General features: G+C 42.4%; 1 protein-coding gene across 1 annotated transcript; it reads left to right on the plus strand.

Moving 5' to 3' along the window:
• Positions 1 to 5,903: 5,903 nt before the first annotated feature.
• Positions 5,904 to 14,915, plus strand: LOC130595184 (1,25-dihydroxyvitamin D(3) 24-hydroxylase, mitochondrial). Its single transcript, XM_057401685.1, has 12 exons — positions 5,904 to 6,125; positions 6,228 to 6,418; positions 6,764 to 6,857; positions 7,518 to 7,614; positions 8,791 to 8,882; positions 9,672 to 9,783; positions 11,200 to 11,345; positions 11,674 to 11,840; positions 12,028 to 12,106; positions 12,522 to 12,716; positions 12,827 to 12,938; positions 13,799 to 14,915. The coding sequence occupies exons 1-11, from the start codon at positions 5,904 to 5,906 to the stop codon at positions 12,935 to 12,937; spliced, it is 1,506 nt and encodes a 501-aa protein (XP_057257668.1). The 3' UTR covers position 12,938; positions 13,799 to 14,915.
• Positions 14,916 to 17,213: the final 2,298 nt, after the last annotated feature.

Here is a 17,213-nt window from a genome sequence, read left to right on the forward strand (position 1 = left end):
ATGCCTGAAGATCTAAATTTTGAACTGCACAGAGATCTAACAGTCCATGTCTCCATGTGATATGGCAAATTTTAACAGACTCTTTTGGCGTGAATCTTGGGCATAACTTAACCACCCACATGCTTCCTTAGGTGGAGTTTTTCACAGTCCCTCCTAATACTTCCCAGGACCCTCCTGCCCTGTGTACCTTTAGGATCAGTCAATAAAGATAGATACCTAGCTATTGCATATTTACACAAGACTGTCTGCAGGTCTAACCTGAATTGGATGCAAGCTGACCTGATTCTCATATACGTCATCTACAGTCACTGACACCCATTACAAAAAAAAAAAATAAAGTAGTTTAATGGTAATTTATGGAATCCATATCGCTATAGTCTCTTGTTGATACTGCTAAACTAAAATGTTTAAATAAAGACTAAATCTAAAGGCACAGTGTTTAAATGTCATGGATCATTAGGCAGCATGAAAGAGGGTAAGTCACCCTGTTGAAGTGGTGAGAAAAATACTATTTACATTCTACCTTTGTGTCGTGTAAGATTTCCTTTGCATCACACTATGTTATGCTGATAACAGGAGCAATAAATTGACACTTATACTTTTACACTGTCATAAAAATACGCAATTATTTTACAAGTAAATAACCAAATTGCATCCCTACTCATCAAGACAAATGTAAGTATACTTAGATTGCACATTAAGCCAGTGAATAACTGCAGAACAGAGAGGACTGGATGAGTGTCAATGGAAAAAAGATGGGTTATGGACATCTGGGAGAAATGAGGCTGAGAGAAGCAGCAGGGCTTGTTCTATACTGGCTTAGGATGAAGTTATCCACCCGCAATTATTGCTCAATCACAAAATCATTATTCCAGTAGGTACTTCTGAGCTATCCAGAGGGATTCAGTTCACTCTGAATTTCCTCAGTTTCCCCGTGGAAGTGTTGAAGAATGATAAAGAAAACCAGGATTTCCAATATCATCTTCCATGGCAGAACACCCACTAGTGAAATTCCTACCCCCTGAACAGGAATCAAAGGCTCTGAAAAATGAAATATTCTGACAGATTCCTAAATGCTGCTCCTTTTTAAACTAAATGTGCTTTCCACAGTGCTGTGTGGAAGGGGAAGAAAGCCTCTAGACTTCTGTCAATTCTGTCCAAAGAGAAGAATTCAGCCTGGGGCAGTAACTCGTTCTCACAGCATCCTAATGCACAAATCCTTCACTAAAACAACTCCCTTCCCTGCTCAAGGAGGACGAAGTTGCTAAAAGAGACAAGAAACTCTAAAAGGCCAGAGAGTGATTCTAGTTATCAGGAGAAAAGGGAAGATCCAGTAGAGTCCTGCATATTTCCAAGCTGACTGTCAGAATATCTTCTCATGGATCTCAATTTCTTGGTCTATGGTCATGACTTTCTCCCTGACTCCCTGTAAGTTTTACCTCTCTAGAGAATGCAGTGTGCATGGAGCATTGCTTTTGCCACATAAAGCAGATAGTATTTATGCACAGAAAATATAGTTGCATTTTAATTTTTTAGGGAAGCATTAGCTATCTTTAAGTCAAGAAATCTCTCAATTTTCTTGAAGCAGGTACTCACTTATTTAAAGACTCCTTCAGTAGTTGAATGTCAAAATGTTTATTGCAAGAAGATATCCCAAATAGGTCATGGCCAGCTAGAAGATTCTTTGGCTGGTGGAGTCTGAGCTGTTCATCTACCTTTCTGTTTTTCTGAATGCCTCTCAAAGGATTATTTTGGTCTCAGTTTGCTCAGCAGACCTTTATTTCCACACTGCTACTGTCATCCTGTAGGAGTGCAATCATCTAGTATGCAGTGAGATCAGAAGAGTTTTGTGTTAAAAACCCTGGTGCTTGAGTAAAAACATAATAAAGATTTCTTTTGCTTTAATTTCACAGTCAGTGTCTATATAACAACTTAGAAATCTCAATTTTCAAATATATTTCAGTTTCTCATCTGGAGAATGTGAATTACTGTACTTTTCCATTTTCTAATCTGGGCTAAATTCATCAATATTTACAAAACTCTTTGTATAAACAAACATGAGCAAAAACCTAGAATAATGACTTTGTGTTTTGACACTGGCATTTACAAGTGCATTCAGTTTGTCTTCCCCAGCATTATGAAATACCTTGCCCCTGAATCTCTCTGCCTGTGACAGAGATTCTCCTTGTGTAGTCTACCCATTCTCCTTGGGCACTTCTACATTGCAGCATTTTAAAAAATGCAGGACACCTCACAAGCATTTTAGAGCCAAAATAGCAAAAGCCTTTTTCCAACAAGGACAAAGACTAGAGGTCAGGAGACGGGAATTGTGTAATATCACAAAACAAACCTCCTGGAATTACAGGTGTTAAGAAAGAAAATCCACTACCAAACTAAAGGTCTTTCCCACTGAGGAGTTATTTTGGTAATATTTAGTGTATTTGAAATGTGCTGTATGCAAAGGACTTGGTTCACTTTGCAGGCGCTCGCTGCTATTGATGTGTTTATTGAAAGGTCAGCTGCTGTTTTGGTGCAGTTTCCAAGCACACCTCAGTCTCTTAAATCCCGGTAAGGATTTCGTAGCTTGATGGGATTTCCAAGCTTTATTTAAAGAATATGTAACTATTGTTTCCCAAGTGGTAGGACTAGCGATTCCTTCTGCTTAGGAATCAGCAATAAAACTTGGATTTCAGGTACTCATTAAATATTTTAGTAATGAAAAAATATGCTGTGATACAGCCTTTCTGTACCTCTACAACAGTCTCTGTCAGATCTTCTGCGGAAGCATCAGACTGGCAGATCATTTGTCAAGGAACATTCTCTCCTGACATCTGAGACTGCAGAAATGAAATGACATTTTTTCTGTAGCAAAATTGAAGCATAGAAGAATATGTATAATAAGCTATTTAGTTTTCTTCTTCACACATTTCCTGGTCTTTGACCTAAAAGTACACCTTGCTGTGGTACAGAAATGAAGAGGGTTTTTCACTCAACAGTGGTCATTGCCTGTTACAGTCATCAGAAAATATTGGGAAGTCATATTGATAGACATCTGTGGGACAAGGGTGACATCTTCACCGGTACAGGTGCCTTGGTAGAGTGATAGTCCTGTGAGGATATGCCCCCCAAAACTCAGTTCAAGAACCCTGTAGTGTCATACTTAAGAAAACCCTTGATACGTTCTAAAGGTCACAAGAAAAGATCTTGTGAAAATTAAAAGGTTTGTTTTGAGGTCTCTTAAAAGGGAGGGGAGAAAGTCGTGAAGGCTGAAAATGCCCTTAGAACTGCACTTAACCAGAAATTAAGGCAATCATTAGCTCTCCCAGCTCCAGGCCTAGCTGAGCAACAAATACCCGAGCTTCTCTGACAGAGAGTTATGTCATGACCACAGAAGTTAAATAAAACCTTTTCCATTCTGTAATTTGAAAATAGCTTATTAGTGAAGATTTCGTATTAACAGGGTGGATTCTTTGCCATAGCAGCAATGAACATAGAAAGATTGACCTGTGCCCAGTTTAATCTTGACGTGCCTATTCCATTGAGATTCTTCCACAGAGATTGTTTCACAGACACTAAGCTATGACCCTTCAAATGAGTTCATTTTCATTCCTTAAATAGACAGGTGTCCACAGAACATACAAATTGTCTCTTCCTGTCTGGTTTCTCGGAACTTACCGTTGAATGAAGCCCAGACTGCCCTTGGACAGCAAGGGCAGCAAGATGTGTTCTCAGTAGAACTGGTTCAAAGAAAGCAAATCACAAGAATATTAACTTGTTGTGGTGTTTCACAGAATCATAGAACCATAGAATAGTTAGGAAAGGACATAAAGATCACCAAGTTCCAACCCCCCTTCCATGGGCAGGGGCACCTCATACTAAATCATCTTACCCAAGGCTTTGTCCAACCTGGCCTTGAACCCCCCAGGGGTTCCTGGGCAACCCATTCCAGTGCCTCACCACCCTAAAAGTGAAGAACTTCCTCCTTATATCCAATCTAAACTTCCCCTGTTTAAGTTTGAACCCATTACCCCTTGTCCTATCACTACAGTCCCTAATGAAGAATCCCTCCCCAGCATCCCTATAGGTCCCCTTCAGATACTGGAAGGCTGCTATGAGGTCTCCACGCAGCCTTCTCTTCTCCAGCCTGAACAGCCCCAACTTTCTCAGCCTATCCTCATACAGGAGGTGCTCCAGCCCCTGATCATCCTTGTGGCCTTCTCCAGACTTGTTCCAACAGTTCCATGTCCTTTCTATGTTGAGGACACCAGAACTGCACACAATGCTCCAAGTGAGGTCTCATGAGAGCAGAGGGGCAGGATCACCTCCTTCGACCTGCTGGTCACGCTCCTTTTGATGCAGCCCAGGATGCGGCTGGCTTTCTGGGCTGTGAGTGCACACTGAAGCCGGCTTGTGTTAAGTTTCTCATCGACCAACAGCCCTAAGTCCTTCTCTGCAGGGCTGCTCTGAATCTCTTCTCTGCCCAACCTGTAGCTGTGCCTGGGATTGCTCTGACCCAGGTGTAGGACCTTGCACTTGGCATGGTTCCCTAAAAACAAAACAAGAATCCAACTAAATAATAATGCAAATCTTTGTACCAGCTTTAATTTTAAAGCCTGCCTCAAAAGTGCTCTCATCTTGTAGCCTGCATAGTATGATCCCATAGAAGAAAATCACTGGAATAGAGGGGCAAAACTGGGAAGGACGCACAAAAATCATAGAAGTCTGCAGTGAGATGTCATGCTTTTGTACATTTTTCTCTGTAGTGACCACTGATACCTCAGTCTTTTATTATTATTAATTTCACTGTGAGACTTGTGCCTTTATGGGTCTCAGGATCCATGTCAAACCCATCTTCTGATTATTCCTCTGCTTGTCCCTTTTCTAACATACCCATCAGTCTGCACACTCTGCATCTTACCATCAGACAGATAAAGGGGATTAAGAGCTGAGTCACAAAATGCAACTTGGGAAAGGTGAAGAAAAGGTAGTATGGGGTGGGAGAAATTAAGTCCTCATTGTAGTGTTTCTGTCTTTCCTGGAAATCCTCTGGTTTATGGGAAGCTTTCTGTCTTGCAGCAAGATTCACACACAACCTCTCTGCCTTCTTTTGCAAGGAGAGGACAGAGCACTGAGGACCCAGCCGCCCTGTGCTGCTCTCTGTACTAGCACCATTCCTGTCTTCACTTAGAATCTGAGGGTTACCCCTCTCTCTGAGGGTTACGGTGCAGTTTCCGATTAAAATTCTTCTGGAAATAACTGATTTTTGTCAGAATTAAATGGCTGCCAACACTAAGAGTGAAGGGAATTCTGCCTTCTTAGAGGATGCACTCACATGCCCTTTTCATAAATAGGTGGTTAGTCAGCTAGATAGGGTAAGAGCAGCCCAACCACCAAACGCTGTTACTGCTCAGCTCCCTGTGTTGTTTTCATTCCATCATTTCAAAGTGCAAATGCTGAAGGAAGACTGAACTGTCCATCCACCTGCGCACTGCAGGATGACTACCGCAGCCCCCCATGCTTCATGCAGGTATGACCGGGGCCCCTTATAAATAAATAAATAAGAGGAATAGCTGAAGGGGAGCATCCGCACAACGCCGGCAGCTCAGCTCCGGCGGGGAGCGGGTGCCGGTACCTGCCCCATGGCCGCGGCAACACCCGGGCAGGTCGGCAGGTCCGGGCCGCCGAGAGCCCTCCGGCAGGGCGCTGGGGAGGGCGGCGCTGGCGCGGTGCCCTCCTGCCTCGCCTGAACCCTTTTACGAACCGCCTGCCCCGCGTCCTCCCCGGGCCGGGCTGGCCCCACCTCATCGCGCCCGGGGCTCCCATTGGCCCCAGACGAAAGTCCAGCGGGCCTCCCGGCTGCTATATATGTACCTATAGACGGATGGGCGCCTGTCACCGCGGCGATGAGCGGCTTCAGCATCCTCCTCCTCCGGCGCCCCGCCCTCACCTGCGGCCCCGCCGCGCACGGAACCTCCGGGCTGCGGCCGCTGAGCTGCTCCCTGCGCGCCCCGCGGGGCCGCGGGCACCCTCTGGCCGCACTGCCCGGGCCGCCCCGCTGGCCGCTGATGGGCAGCCTGCCCGACGTCCTCTGGAAAGGGGGGCTGAAAAGGCAGCACGACACGCTGGTGAGGCGGGCGAAGGGATGGGGATGCTGCGGCGGGGTGTGGGGGGGAGCCGGGAGCGCCCCGCACTCACCGGAGGGGGTTCGGTCTCTTCTACATCCCCAGGCCGAGTACCACAGGAGGTTTGGGAAGATCTTCCGCATGAAGCTGGGGGCTTTCGACTCAGTGCACATCGCAGCCCCTTGCCTCCTGGAAGCTCTGTACCGCCGGGAGAGTGCCTGCCCCCAGCGCCTGGAGATCAAGCCCTGGAAAGCCTATCGGGACTTCCGCGACGAGGGCTACGGGCTGCTGATCCTGTAAGTGGCGTCGGCAGCGCACCTGCGGAGATGCGGAGAGGGCCGCTTGCTCCCTGCGGTCTCCAAGGTGCCTGTGGATGCCGCGGGCGGGGGAGCAAGCGGCCCCAGCCTCCCCTGTGTGGCTGTGCCCGTGGCTCCCCTCCCTCCCGGAGCCGGCTGCATCCCTTGACCCCGTGAGGCGGCTGCGGCGTCAAGTTTGCTCCCGTCGGGGCGGTGAAGGCGCATCCGCGCCCCGCGCTGTCGGGGAGGTCCCGATGCACATGCTGCCGGTTTGGGGCTGTTTTCTTCTTTCTTCCTTCTTTTAGCCTTTCTCTTCCCAACCTGGCTGTTTTTAATTCAATCTAGGGAAGGAAAGGACTGGCAGAGGGTAAGAACTGCCTTTCAAAAGAAACTGATGAAACCCAGGGAAGTTGCGAAGCTGGATACCACAATCAACGAGGTATTGTGCTTTGAGAAAGTTTTTCTTTATTCCCACTCCCTTGGAATCCTGGGAAATAAAGGCAGATCAAATGTTCCAGTTTACGTGGATAGCTGTTGACTACAGCAGTAAAACCATGAGTTGATACTCTGAAATCAGCCAGGAAAGACAAACAGATTATCAGGGTCTGACCATAAGTGAGACCACACAGTTGACATTGTCTGTCTCCCCAAGAATAGCAATATTATTCCACAATGATACAGGCACCTGCAAACCCAGAGTTTTTTCTTGTTTTTCTTGTATTCTGTGTTTTTTGCCTTTATTCCTTCATCCTTTTTAACCTTTGTGTTCCTCACTGAATTTGAGGAGCATCTGTGATAAAAAGCTTAATCCTCCTTATTGTGAAACTCCTATTGTCCCAGCATCAGACTGAAGCTTTGAACCCTGTGGAGGAAAGCTCAGTTCATCAATGTACAGGCAGTAATAACATGAGAGTCATGTAAAATCCAGACATATTAAGACAGAGGGAAACTGAATCTTGTTCAAAGAACATAAGTATTCCTCTCCTATGTGAGTTTGTTATCTATTGAAAAGACAGATGAAATGCTAAATTACACGGGGTATTTATTAGTTGATGTCATTTTATTCCCTTTTACTCTCTCTCTTCTCTCCACCACTTAGGTCCTGGAAGACTTCATGCACAGAATAGATGATGTTTGTAACCACAATGGACAAATGGAAGATGTCTATTCAGAATTCAACAAGTGGTCATTTGAAAGTAAGCTGGCTTTGCCTGAGAACAGTATGCATTTTGTACCTTCTAAGGCATTTCAGTTAAAGTATGGTCAGTGAGAAATGTGTGGGCTGATCATTTCCTATGTCACCTACGATATGGGAAGTGGGTTGCAGAAAAGCCAAGGACTAGCAGTACACTTGCAAAATTCAGCAGCAGGTGTACAGACTCTTCTTCTGGTCATCTATGTGGCTTCCAAAAAACCTCAAACATAAAAGTGGTTTATAAATCCAAAATTGGGGGGAATCACAGTTCATTTTTCTCGAGTGGGATCAGAGAGCACTCAACTGGTTTTGGCCATCTGATATTTGTTAATTATCAGCAGCACATGATCAATGAATCCATTCAAAACAGTGAAGTGTATTCATTGTAAACAAGGGTTGGAAAATCCCCTTTTAAATGTTTACATTGGGATTGAGAAGCACTGGCATAAGTTACCAAGACGGGAGCCTCCACCTTTAGAAACTTTTCAGAGTACACTAAGGAACTGTGTGCCAGGAATGACTTAGGGCAGAAGAAACTGCACCAGTGGTTCCCAAAGGGAGGGATGGTCAGTTATAGTGTGGAGCTAACGCTCTGCCAGACACATCTGCTCTTGGCTGGCTCATCTCAGTAACCTGTGTACTGAGCTCAGAAAGTGTTTGGGTGTGGTTTTTCTTTCCACTCTGCGGTGATGGCTGCTTTTAGAAAGGGAGAAATAGGAAGTGACAGCTTTAAAACAAGAAAAAAGCAAGTGGGAAGAGGTGGAATCTGGTGGAGTGTGGGATGCAGCCAGTGTTCGCAAGTGCTTTCTGGCTGTGGAAAGGGCTAGAAGAAGCTGGAGTAGATGGCTTCTCCAGCTCCAGTTTTCTGCGACTCAGTTCTTTTCAGTAGCATTGCCAAATATGCCAGCCCTGCTTGGCAGAATGATCTGCTGCTTGTGAGGGGATCCATGTAGTTATTCTTTTTTGTGAAGAAACTGCTAATGTAAGGACACCTTAGCTAGACATACTGCTTCCTGGGTCTGAGGAAAATGTGCAGAAGGTGTTTTGAAGTGCTGCTGTCATAGGTGCATATCATAGAACATTTTTCAGGCTAATCCAAGCCATTCCTTGATGAGAAATGGTGAGACCATGCACCCTTCTGTTTGTATCATTTAATTATAGTATTGCTTAACAACAGGTATCTGTCTGGTGCTGTACGGAAAGAGGTTTGGTCTCCTACAGAAGGATGTAGAAGAAGAAAGTCTGAACTTCATCAAGGCAGTAAAAACGGTATGAAGGAGTCTTTACAGGGGCTGTTTTGATTTTCTACTCCTATTAGTAATGAGAGGGTACCTGAAAAAAAGAAACTCGAGCTTCTGTGCTACAAGTGTATTGGTAGCCTTGCACATCCAAGGTGACACTTATATGTGCAAAGCTAGCACTGAACATCTGACAGTCTCATTTATAAAATGCCTAAAGCTGTAGGGGAAAAATATTGTGTGGACATCAGGGTAATCCTGGAAATAGAGTTGTCAGGTTGGTTGGTTAACTTTCCTCTCCCTGTGAGACACCCATTGTGCAACACTGCTGTTTGTTGAGTGGGACTCCTGGAGTTGTGTGGGATTATGCAAATACACTGGGCTTGGAGATTAGTCACTCCTGCAAGCACAACTGATGTGCATTTTGCTGCAATGTGGACTCGGGTGATATGCATCTGCCTGATTTTAGCCTAAAAATCTAGACCAGGTACCTATCTTTTAGATGGCTAACATTAGGCTCCATCTGTTTTCAAGGGAGAGAGAGGCACTGCCAAAGAGTGGCTTCCCCCACTCTAAAACAGGTGCCTAAAAGAGGATGAATCACTTGCTGGAGATGTCTCCTAACCTCCTCTGGCTGCTGCTAATTATTAGCTGGGTATGATTCAAGTAGATTGAGACCCATCCTTTTGGTTCAGGTTGGAATACCTGCCAGAATCTTGACTTCCTGAAAAATTGCTTCCTACTTTGCAGTCTAATGTTGTTCGGAGATTGCAAGTAGATAGATTAAAGAGAGATTTCAAAAACTTTCTCTCCACCACAGATGATGGCTACTTTTGGAATGATGATGGTGACCCCTGTAGAACTTCACAAGGGTTTGAACACAAAAGTCTGGCAGGCTCACACAAAAGCATGGGATGATATATTTAAAACAGGTTATTGTCTCAAACACAATTTCTCTCCTTTCCCTTTGTCTCTGCTTGCTACTTGGTGGAATTAACTTCCTTCATACTTTCTACTGCCCTGTGCTGCTGTTCATTGCTGCCTTCAGCACAGATTGAGACACTTGCTGGAGCTAACCACAAAGGTCTTCCAAGCGTGAGAATACTGTTGTCTTATGACTAACAATCAGGTCTGCTTGTAGGGCAATACCCAATCCCCAGGAAAGCCCCAGAAATTTAGGAGCTAGCAACACTGTGAGCCAACTTTAATCTGTCATAAAATGAAATAATCAGAAAGTGTATAAACTCTCTAAAGGTGAGGTATATGGGTAAGAAAAGGGACTGCTCTCAAAGGCACCTCAAAGGGAGTTATTTTCTTGAGAAACAAGAATTTTACATACAACGAAAGCCTGTTTGCTTCAGTAAAACAAAAAAGAGAGAAATTATAGGTTTTCTGAACAACCTGGAATATAGTCTAAACTCTTAAAAGCATCAGCAATCTAAATCCTAAGGTACAGTTTGGCTTTTTGACAACATTTTTGACAACAATGTCTAAGATGGATTGGCCTTCACATTACAAAAATTACTCTAACTCCAGATATGAAGTTCAGTTTCTCTTTTTCAATATTCTTCTAGATAGTGACAGTTATAGGTGAAGATTGAGAGGGGGTTTGGCACTTGCATGATTGAGATGCTGAGCGATATATTTCTCTTAGGTATTTGAGTACTTGGTATGTCAGGACTTTTGATCATGCCAGCCACATATGCACTTATTTATTGCTTCTTAGTTTATGGGCTTTAGGAAGGACACTTGAAACCAGTTTTGTCCAGAAAAAACAGTTTGACACCTTCACTTGACAGAAAGAGCTCCTTACTAGGAACTGCTCTAAACAATTGGGATATTCATGAGAAAGGGTGGCCAAACTCTAGTCCTCTATATTTAAAAGCAAACAAAGAAAATGTAAAAATTTGACATCTACTTCTGCCTTCCCTTAGTAAATCAAAGGCTTCAATTTCCCCTCAGGGAGTCTGAGTGCTAAGTCTCTTTGATTTTCTAACACCTTGATCCCCTTTGAAAATCCAAGCTAATAAAATTTACATGCTTGTATTCCTGTTTGCTAAATATTTCACTCAACACATCAGTGATTTCCATTGCTAATTTAAGAAAGCAGAATTCCTAATAGTTGGCAGAAGCTCCTTCTGTTCACAAGTGATTTTTGTGATCTATTTATTTTTTTCTGTCTGAAAGGTGAAAATGGCATTATTTATTCAGTATAATGCTCACTGCTTGACAAAAGAGCACAGCTTGGTATCTTCTTTCAAAATCCTGCATGAAACATGCTTTTGCTTTTATTATTACAGTATTTATAGTGTTTTTCCATTAATCACCACCTGCTCCTCCCTCCTCAGCCAAGCACTCCATTGACTGTCGACTGGAAAAACACTCTGCAAACCCTCAGGAGGATTTCCTGTGTGACATCTATTCTGGAGGACAACTTTCCAAGAAGGAGCTGTATGCTGCCATTGCAGAGCTCCAGATTGCTGGAGTTGAAACGGTAAGCCTGCCTTTCCAAGAGCTCGCTAAAATTAGCACCCTTCCAACTCCCTGCTTTCTTCCATCACGTAACCATCACAACATCTGAGAGTGAGCTCACCCTGTAGTACCTTTGGTGGCCTACGTCCAAGTAAATTTTTACCTTAAGTCACTAAATTCTTCCTTCTGTTCAGTACTCCTAAAGAACAACTGGGATGGCTCATAACCCCTTAGGCTTGCAAAATACTGCAAAACAGCGACCAGCCATAGAGGCTGCTTTGAACTTTTGGCAACTTCATGTTTCTGTCACCACCAGTGGAGGTCTTGCATTTCTTTTTGCTTTGTTTCAGACGGCCAATAGTTTACTATGGGCTTTGTATAACATTTCACGCAATCCACATGTTCAGCAGAAGCTTTTCCAGGAAATACAGAGTGTGTTGGCTGCTAATAAGGGTCCAAGTGCTGAGAACCTGAAAAATATGCCTTACCTAAAAGCATGTCTGAAAGAATCCATGAGGTAAAGTTCTCAAATAACTTGCAAAAATCAAAATGATCACAAAGGTTTTTACCAGCCAGTGTGTACTAGGGAGAAAGAATTTTCTAGTATATATAATTTTGTTCACCTTTCTGGTTAAGGGAAACTATGATAAATACAGGAAGAAAAAATGCTGGAAATTTAACCCATTTTGTTTCTTTCACTGTAGATTAACACCATCGGTGCCATTTACCACTCGCACCATCGACACAGATATGGTTCTGGGAGATTATCAGTTGCCCAAAGGGGTAAGTCAAATTAATTCACCTTACTAGAATATGTTGTCATTGCTTTACTGTCCTTAAACCACTGAAGTTGGTCATATTTCATTCTCAAAATTACTTTGCCCAAGGACGAATCCCTTGGAATTTGCACCAAGAATTCCCATAAACGGAAAAGCATACCTGCCTGCACTGCTTTTGCAGTTAGACAAAAATAGTTTTGTGTGCCATTTAAAATTTTTTGTCAAATTTTCCCATGATTTTCTGAGAAAATTATGACCTTTTTGGTGTTGGAATTAATCCTAGGAGAATTACACAACATCTTCTATGAAAACTGCCTCACCTTTACTGTTGAATTATTTTGTTCCATTAACAAACTGATTCCCTTGGTAGCTCGAAGCCAATTTGTAATGAGACTCTCTTTCTATTGCTTTGTTTATAGACCATACTAATGATAAATAGCCATGCCTTGGGCTGCAATGAAGAGTACTTTAATAGCTGGACTCAGTTTAAACCAGAGCGCTGGTTTCAGAAAAACTTAATAAATCCATTTTCTCATGTTCCATTTGGCATTGGGAAGAGGATGTGCATCGGACGCCGCGTCGCAGAGCTACAGCTTCACTTGGCTCTTTGTTGGGTAAATACTCTAAAAATGGCATTCCATAGACAGTGCCTGGTTGTTGAACAAGTAACCTAATGAGAAGATCTAGAAGCCATAGCACGCTGACCAAAACGTCTGTGTTTCAGCTCATTCGCAAATACCAAATTGTAGCAACTGATGACAAACCAGTAGAAACACTCCATTCAGGAATACTGATTCCCAGCCGGGAGCTTCCCATTGCGTTTCACAGACGATAAGGTATGTGTCTAAGGGTCTCTTGAGTGCAGGAGGCTTTTCTTTGAACCTCATTTAGAATTTTCATAGGATCACAGAGCAAATGTCTGTCTAAACTTTACTCTCACAATGTGAGATTTATTAAACACCATCACGTTCTGTTATTTTTAACAGAAAATATTCCATGCACTAAGAACACAGGTTTTGTACTTACAGCTCTGAAGTTTGCTGTCAAGTTTTAAACTTCATGAGAGCATGTCTTCTGTGCATGGTGCAGATCAGAAACAGAGAAATCAAAATGTACATACCATTGGAGAAAACAAAATAATGGCTATTATTATACCTTCTCCACTGCATTTCTTGAAGATTTTTCCCGGAAAATGGCATTTGATTTTGAGCATCAGTGCACAGATTAAAAATAAAATTCCCTAGTGAAGGAAGAATGCATCAGTGACCAACAGAGTTTTGAGAAGAAAAAAATATTTTAGGCAGAAGGGCAGAGAAAAGGAATACCCATTTGTAAACAGCAGTGCAATGGTGTAACTTATTATACAGGTTTTGCTTCCAAAAACTTGAATGCAAGATTTTCTCTGCTCACAAGCTTATACAAATAAGAAAAAACAAATAAAAAAGCTTATTTATGTAAAAATCTAAATGGGAAAAGTGGGTCTTTGGTCTAGAATGAAGTTCTCAAATTAGAAAGCAAGTGACATTTAAATACTGTGAGAGAGATTTTTTTTTTTTTTGCTGGCCAACACCACAGGAGAAAAAATCCCCCAGCAGAATCTGAATAAGGGTATTAATTCCTTTAACTGAAGTTTGTTCAGAGCTATTTGCTTTTAAATAATAGATGACTCTGTAGATTCTTTTTCTGTTGAATACAGCTTGCAGAAAATAAATGACACCTGTGCTGCTGCCTTCTCTGAAAAAACTCATATCAACTGGGAAAGTCAAAGCCTATGGTAACCAGTGGAGAAACTGCTACACACATCCCTTGAACAACTGCTGAGCCAGGAACAGCACCAGGAAAATCTCCCATACTGTTTTATTGGGAGAATGTGGTTAGTTAGTTCAGCTGTGTTTAGCAGTGTTAAAAGGAAAGAAAAATACCATGCACGTTCATATACCTATGCAAATTTAGTGCAGCTGAGAGGGACTGTACAGGGTAGAGCTTGACAGTGAGATGTGCAGTGTTATGTACAGTTCTTATTAGTGACCAGTGAAATTATTATAGCCTCAAGCTGTTCTACAGGCGGGCTTGGAAAGAGCTGGCTTCCAGTCTGTGGGTATCATACAGGACACCTGGGGAACAGCCCCGACTGAACGGCCCTGTTAGCTCAGATTTGAGGAGCTTTGAGAAGTCAGCCTAAGGGGAAAGAAACTTGCTTAGTCTTTATCAAATTGCCAATGTCACAAATTAAACTGAGAAGTAAGATGGCAGTCTGTAGCAAAGGTAACAACAGGGCTTAAAAATTAGGATAGTCAAAGAAATATACTTTCCCTAACATTATTTACTTCCTTAATAACAGGGAAAGAAAGACAAAAGGATATAACAGGATTTATTCCTCATTCCTGTGCAGTATTTTGATTCCAACAGTTGCAGTACTATAGAGTACAGAGTATACTGCTGCATACTCTGCTCTTACCCTTAGAGTTTCATGCCTCCAACTCCCACACAAGCCATTTTATCATTACTTTATTGCAAAACCTTAGTGGTCTTTTATTGCATGAAAGGCCTTATCCATAAATAGAATCACTAGAATCCTATGGGTTCTGCTACTATTAAAATTATGATTATCCTAACAGGATAGTTACTTTATCAATGAGTAATATAAAATATGTGTTTCAAAGAACCACAGGAAATAAGGATCCTAAATATTTTTAAGAGGTCTATTTCTTGTGGTGATTTCAATATCTGTATCTGAAGGTTAAAGTTGTCGCTGCCCTGCATGTCATACTGTATGTTAGCTGTTACAGCCATTAGTGTATTTTCCCATGATGCAGTTTATATGTATGACATGAATGGTTATTTTTATTTTTTTTACACTCTGAAATGTTACAACTTCATGGCATTTGTTGGTCTGTCTCCTGCATTTTTTAGTTTTCCTCTGCTGTTTGTAAGCTGCTGCCGTATTACAATGTGTAAGGCGATTTGTGCATTATCTGAACCTTTCTAGTCAATTTGGTAATAGTAAATTTTATAATAAAATAAAGATTTCTATTTTTTTGTCTATAAATAATTTTCCATAGTTTATTATAAAGTCTTCGTAGCATTACAAAAACCTTGTCATTTGTGGTAACTTCTTGCATCAAGTTGCCGTGGTGCTTTCATTCCTCTGCTTAATCTCCTGCATAGGCTTGGACTTGAAATTATACAAAATGCAGTTACTTTAATGCAACAGTGAAAAAATTCCTCTTTATGGTACCCCCAAGCTGCTTCACTGTGCCTGTAATGACACCCTAGCTGGGAAACCGTTTGCAAAGCCCAGTTCTGGTAGGAGGCTGCAGTGTGCACTGCCAGGCACCTGGCCAGCTCTGGTGTGGTGGATCCCAGCGTAGCAATTGCAGGGATGTAATGCCCTGCAGCATGGAGCTTTGATGCCAGACTCCTTTTGTGCCATTAGTCTTGCTATTCCTTCAGTCTAGGCTAGCCCCACTACTTGGGAAAGTGTTAAATCCATGCTGACAGCCTGTTTACCCCTAATCCTATGAAACCTCAATGAACAATAATGTTAGGAGGCTTCCTGCATGCACAGGACAGTCTGAACATGTTTCTCCCCAGCAGGCACAGTACTGAGGTCTCCAGGGATGAGACTGTTACATTTCTCTGCCATTATGACAAGATAAAATCAATATAAAGTTTTGAGGAAGGCTGAAAATAGTTTGAAGCTTTGCAGGATCAAAAGAAATGATGGATATGAAAAAGTGCCACTGACCCAGCACCGTGACTGACAGCTGGGTGGCTACGCAAAGAGCAAATCTGACAGTTATCAAAACCGTGCTGTCTGTGCCAAGTGAAGGCTGCCTCTGGCTGAGTGAGTGGTGGTGTAAGAGAAACCATACAGCACTCTGTGAGCATGTCACTTCTCTGAAGATCATATTGCAATGTGTCCTTTGGAGTGACTGTGGGTTGTGTTGCTGAAACTAATCTGAGAGCTGGGAGCACTGGGTGGGCTGGGAGACCATAGGTCTCACACGATCAATGGGAAGCTTTGGCAGCTCCCTTAAGGTGCAAGACGATCTACACAGGTGCTACAACAATAATATACGCTAAGTCTCTTGTTATATTGTTTATAGTATATAGTATTATAAATGAATATTACTCCTTAGAGCCAATGGATTTGAGCCAATGATGTGAAACAAGCATTAGCAGAAAGCAAGGTCTATTGTTCAATTCCAGGCACATCACACTGCACACAAATGTTCCAACAGTTTAACTTTTAAAGACAGCCAAAGAGAAGAGCTGTTACCTAGTTGCACTGACCTTGACAGGCTAGTTATCAGCTATTTTGAAATCCTTTATTGCTTCTGTATAGTAAATCACAGGTTCATGCTTACTGGAATACTGATTATTTTCACTATTTAAATTTAGTGGACTCAAAGATCTACACAAGTGTTGCTCTAAGGTTTTGAGCAACAAATGTGTGCTGTCTTCTGGATATCTAAAAGTACAATATCCACTGACCTGGAAAATCTTGTTCCGGAAGCTTTGTAGATTTTCGAGTTCCTGAAGTTTTCAAAGAACTTCATTAATCTGCTACCTCAAAGTAAATGTCCAAAGCAATTTAGCTAGGAAATAGGTAATTATCAAACTACACAGAGAATGAATGACCAAGCCAGACTTTAACACTGAGAAACCCATATGGCTTGCTTTTTCTTGTATTTCAGAAATCCAGGATGCTGCTTCTGAGATTAATAAATGTCCATGAAACCTTTCATCTGTGGTCAGCTGGATACATTCAGTTCTTTGCTTCTTTGAAATGGTTTGCTCATTCAGAATTACTTACGAGAATGACAATGACACAGCTACTTCCTGTTATAGTTTCCTACACTTACTCCTCAGAGGAAAATAGCTGGATTGTAAAATGAATGGAATTAATTGGCCTCCACATTAACTTTCTCAACAAGGAAGTGAACAAGGTTTACCTATCCCAAAGGAAAGCAATTCTGTTCAGGCTTTAGGCAGGTTAGTGGGAATGATAAAAATGAAGTTGGAGCCAACTTATCTGTGGGGATTTTTATGAACAGAGGATGTCAGTTTTCAGGACTGACAAGCTGGCATTTTTCATACATGTCCTG

The sequence above is a fragment of the Pezoporus wallicus genome, unplaced genomic scaffold (genome assembly GCF_028554395.1).
Source record: "Pezoporus wallicus isolate ANWC-B61680 ecotype Strahan unplaced genomic scaffold, APGP_CSIRO_Pwel_v1 contig_9238, whole genome shotgun sequence".
Lineage (NCBI taxonomy): Eukaryota > Metazoa > Chordata > Aves > Psittaciformes > Psittacidae > Pezoporus > Pezoporus wallicus.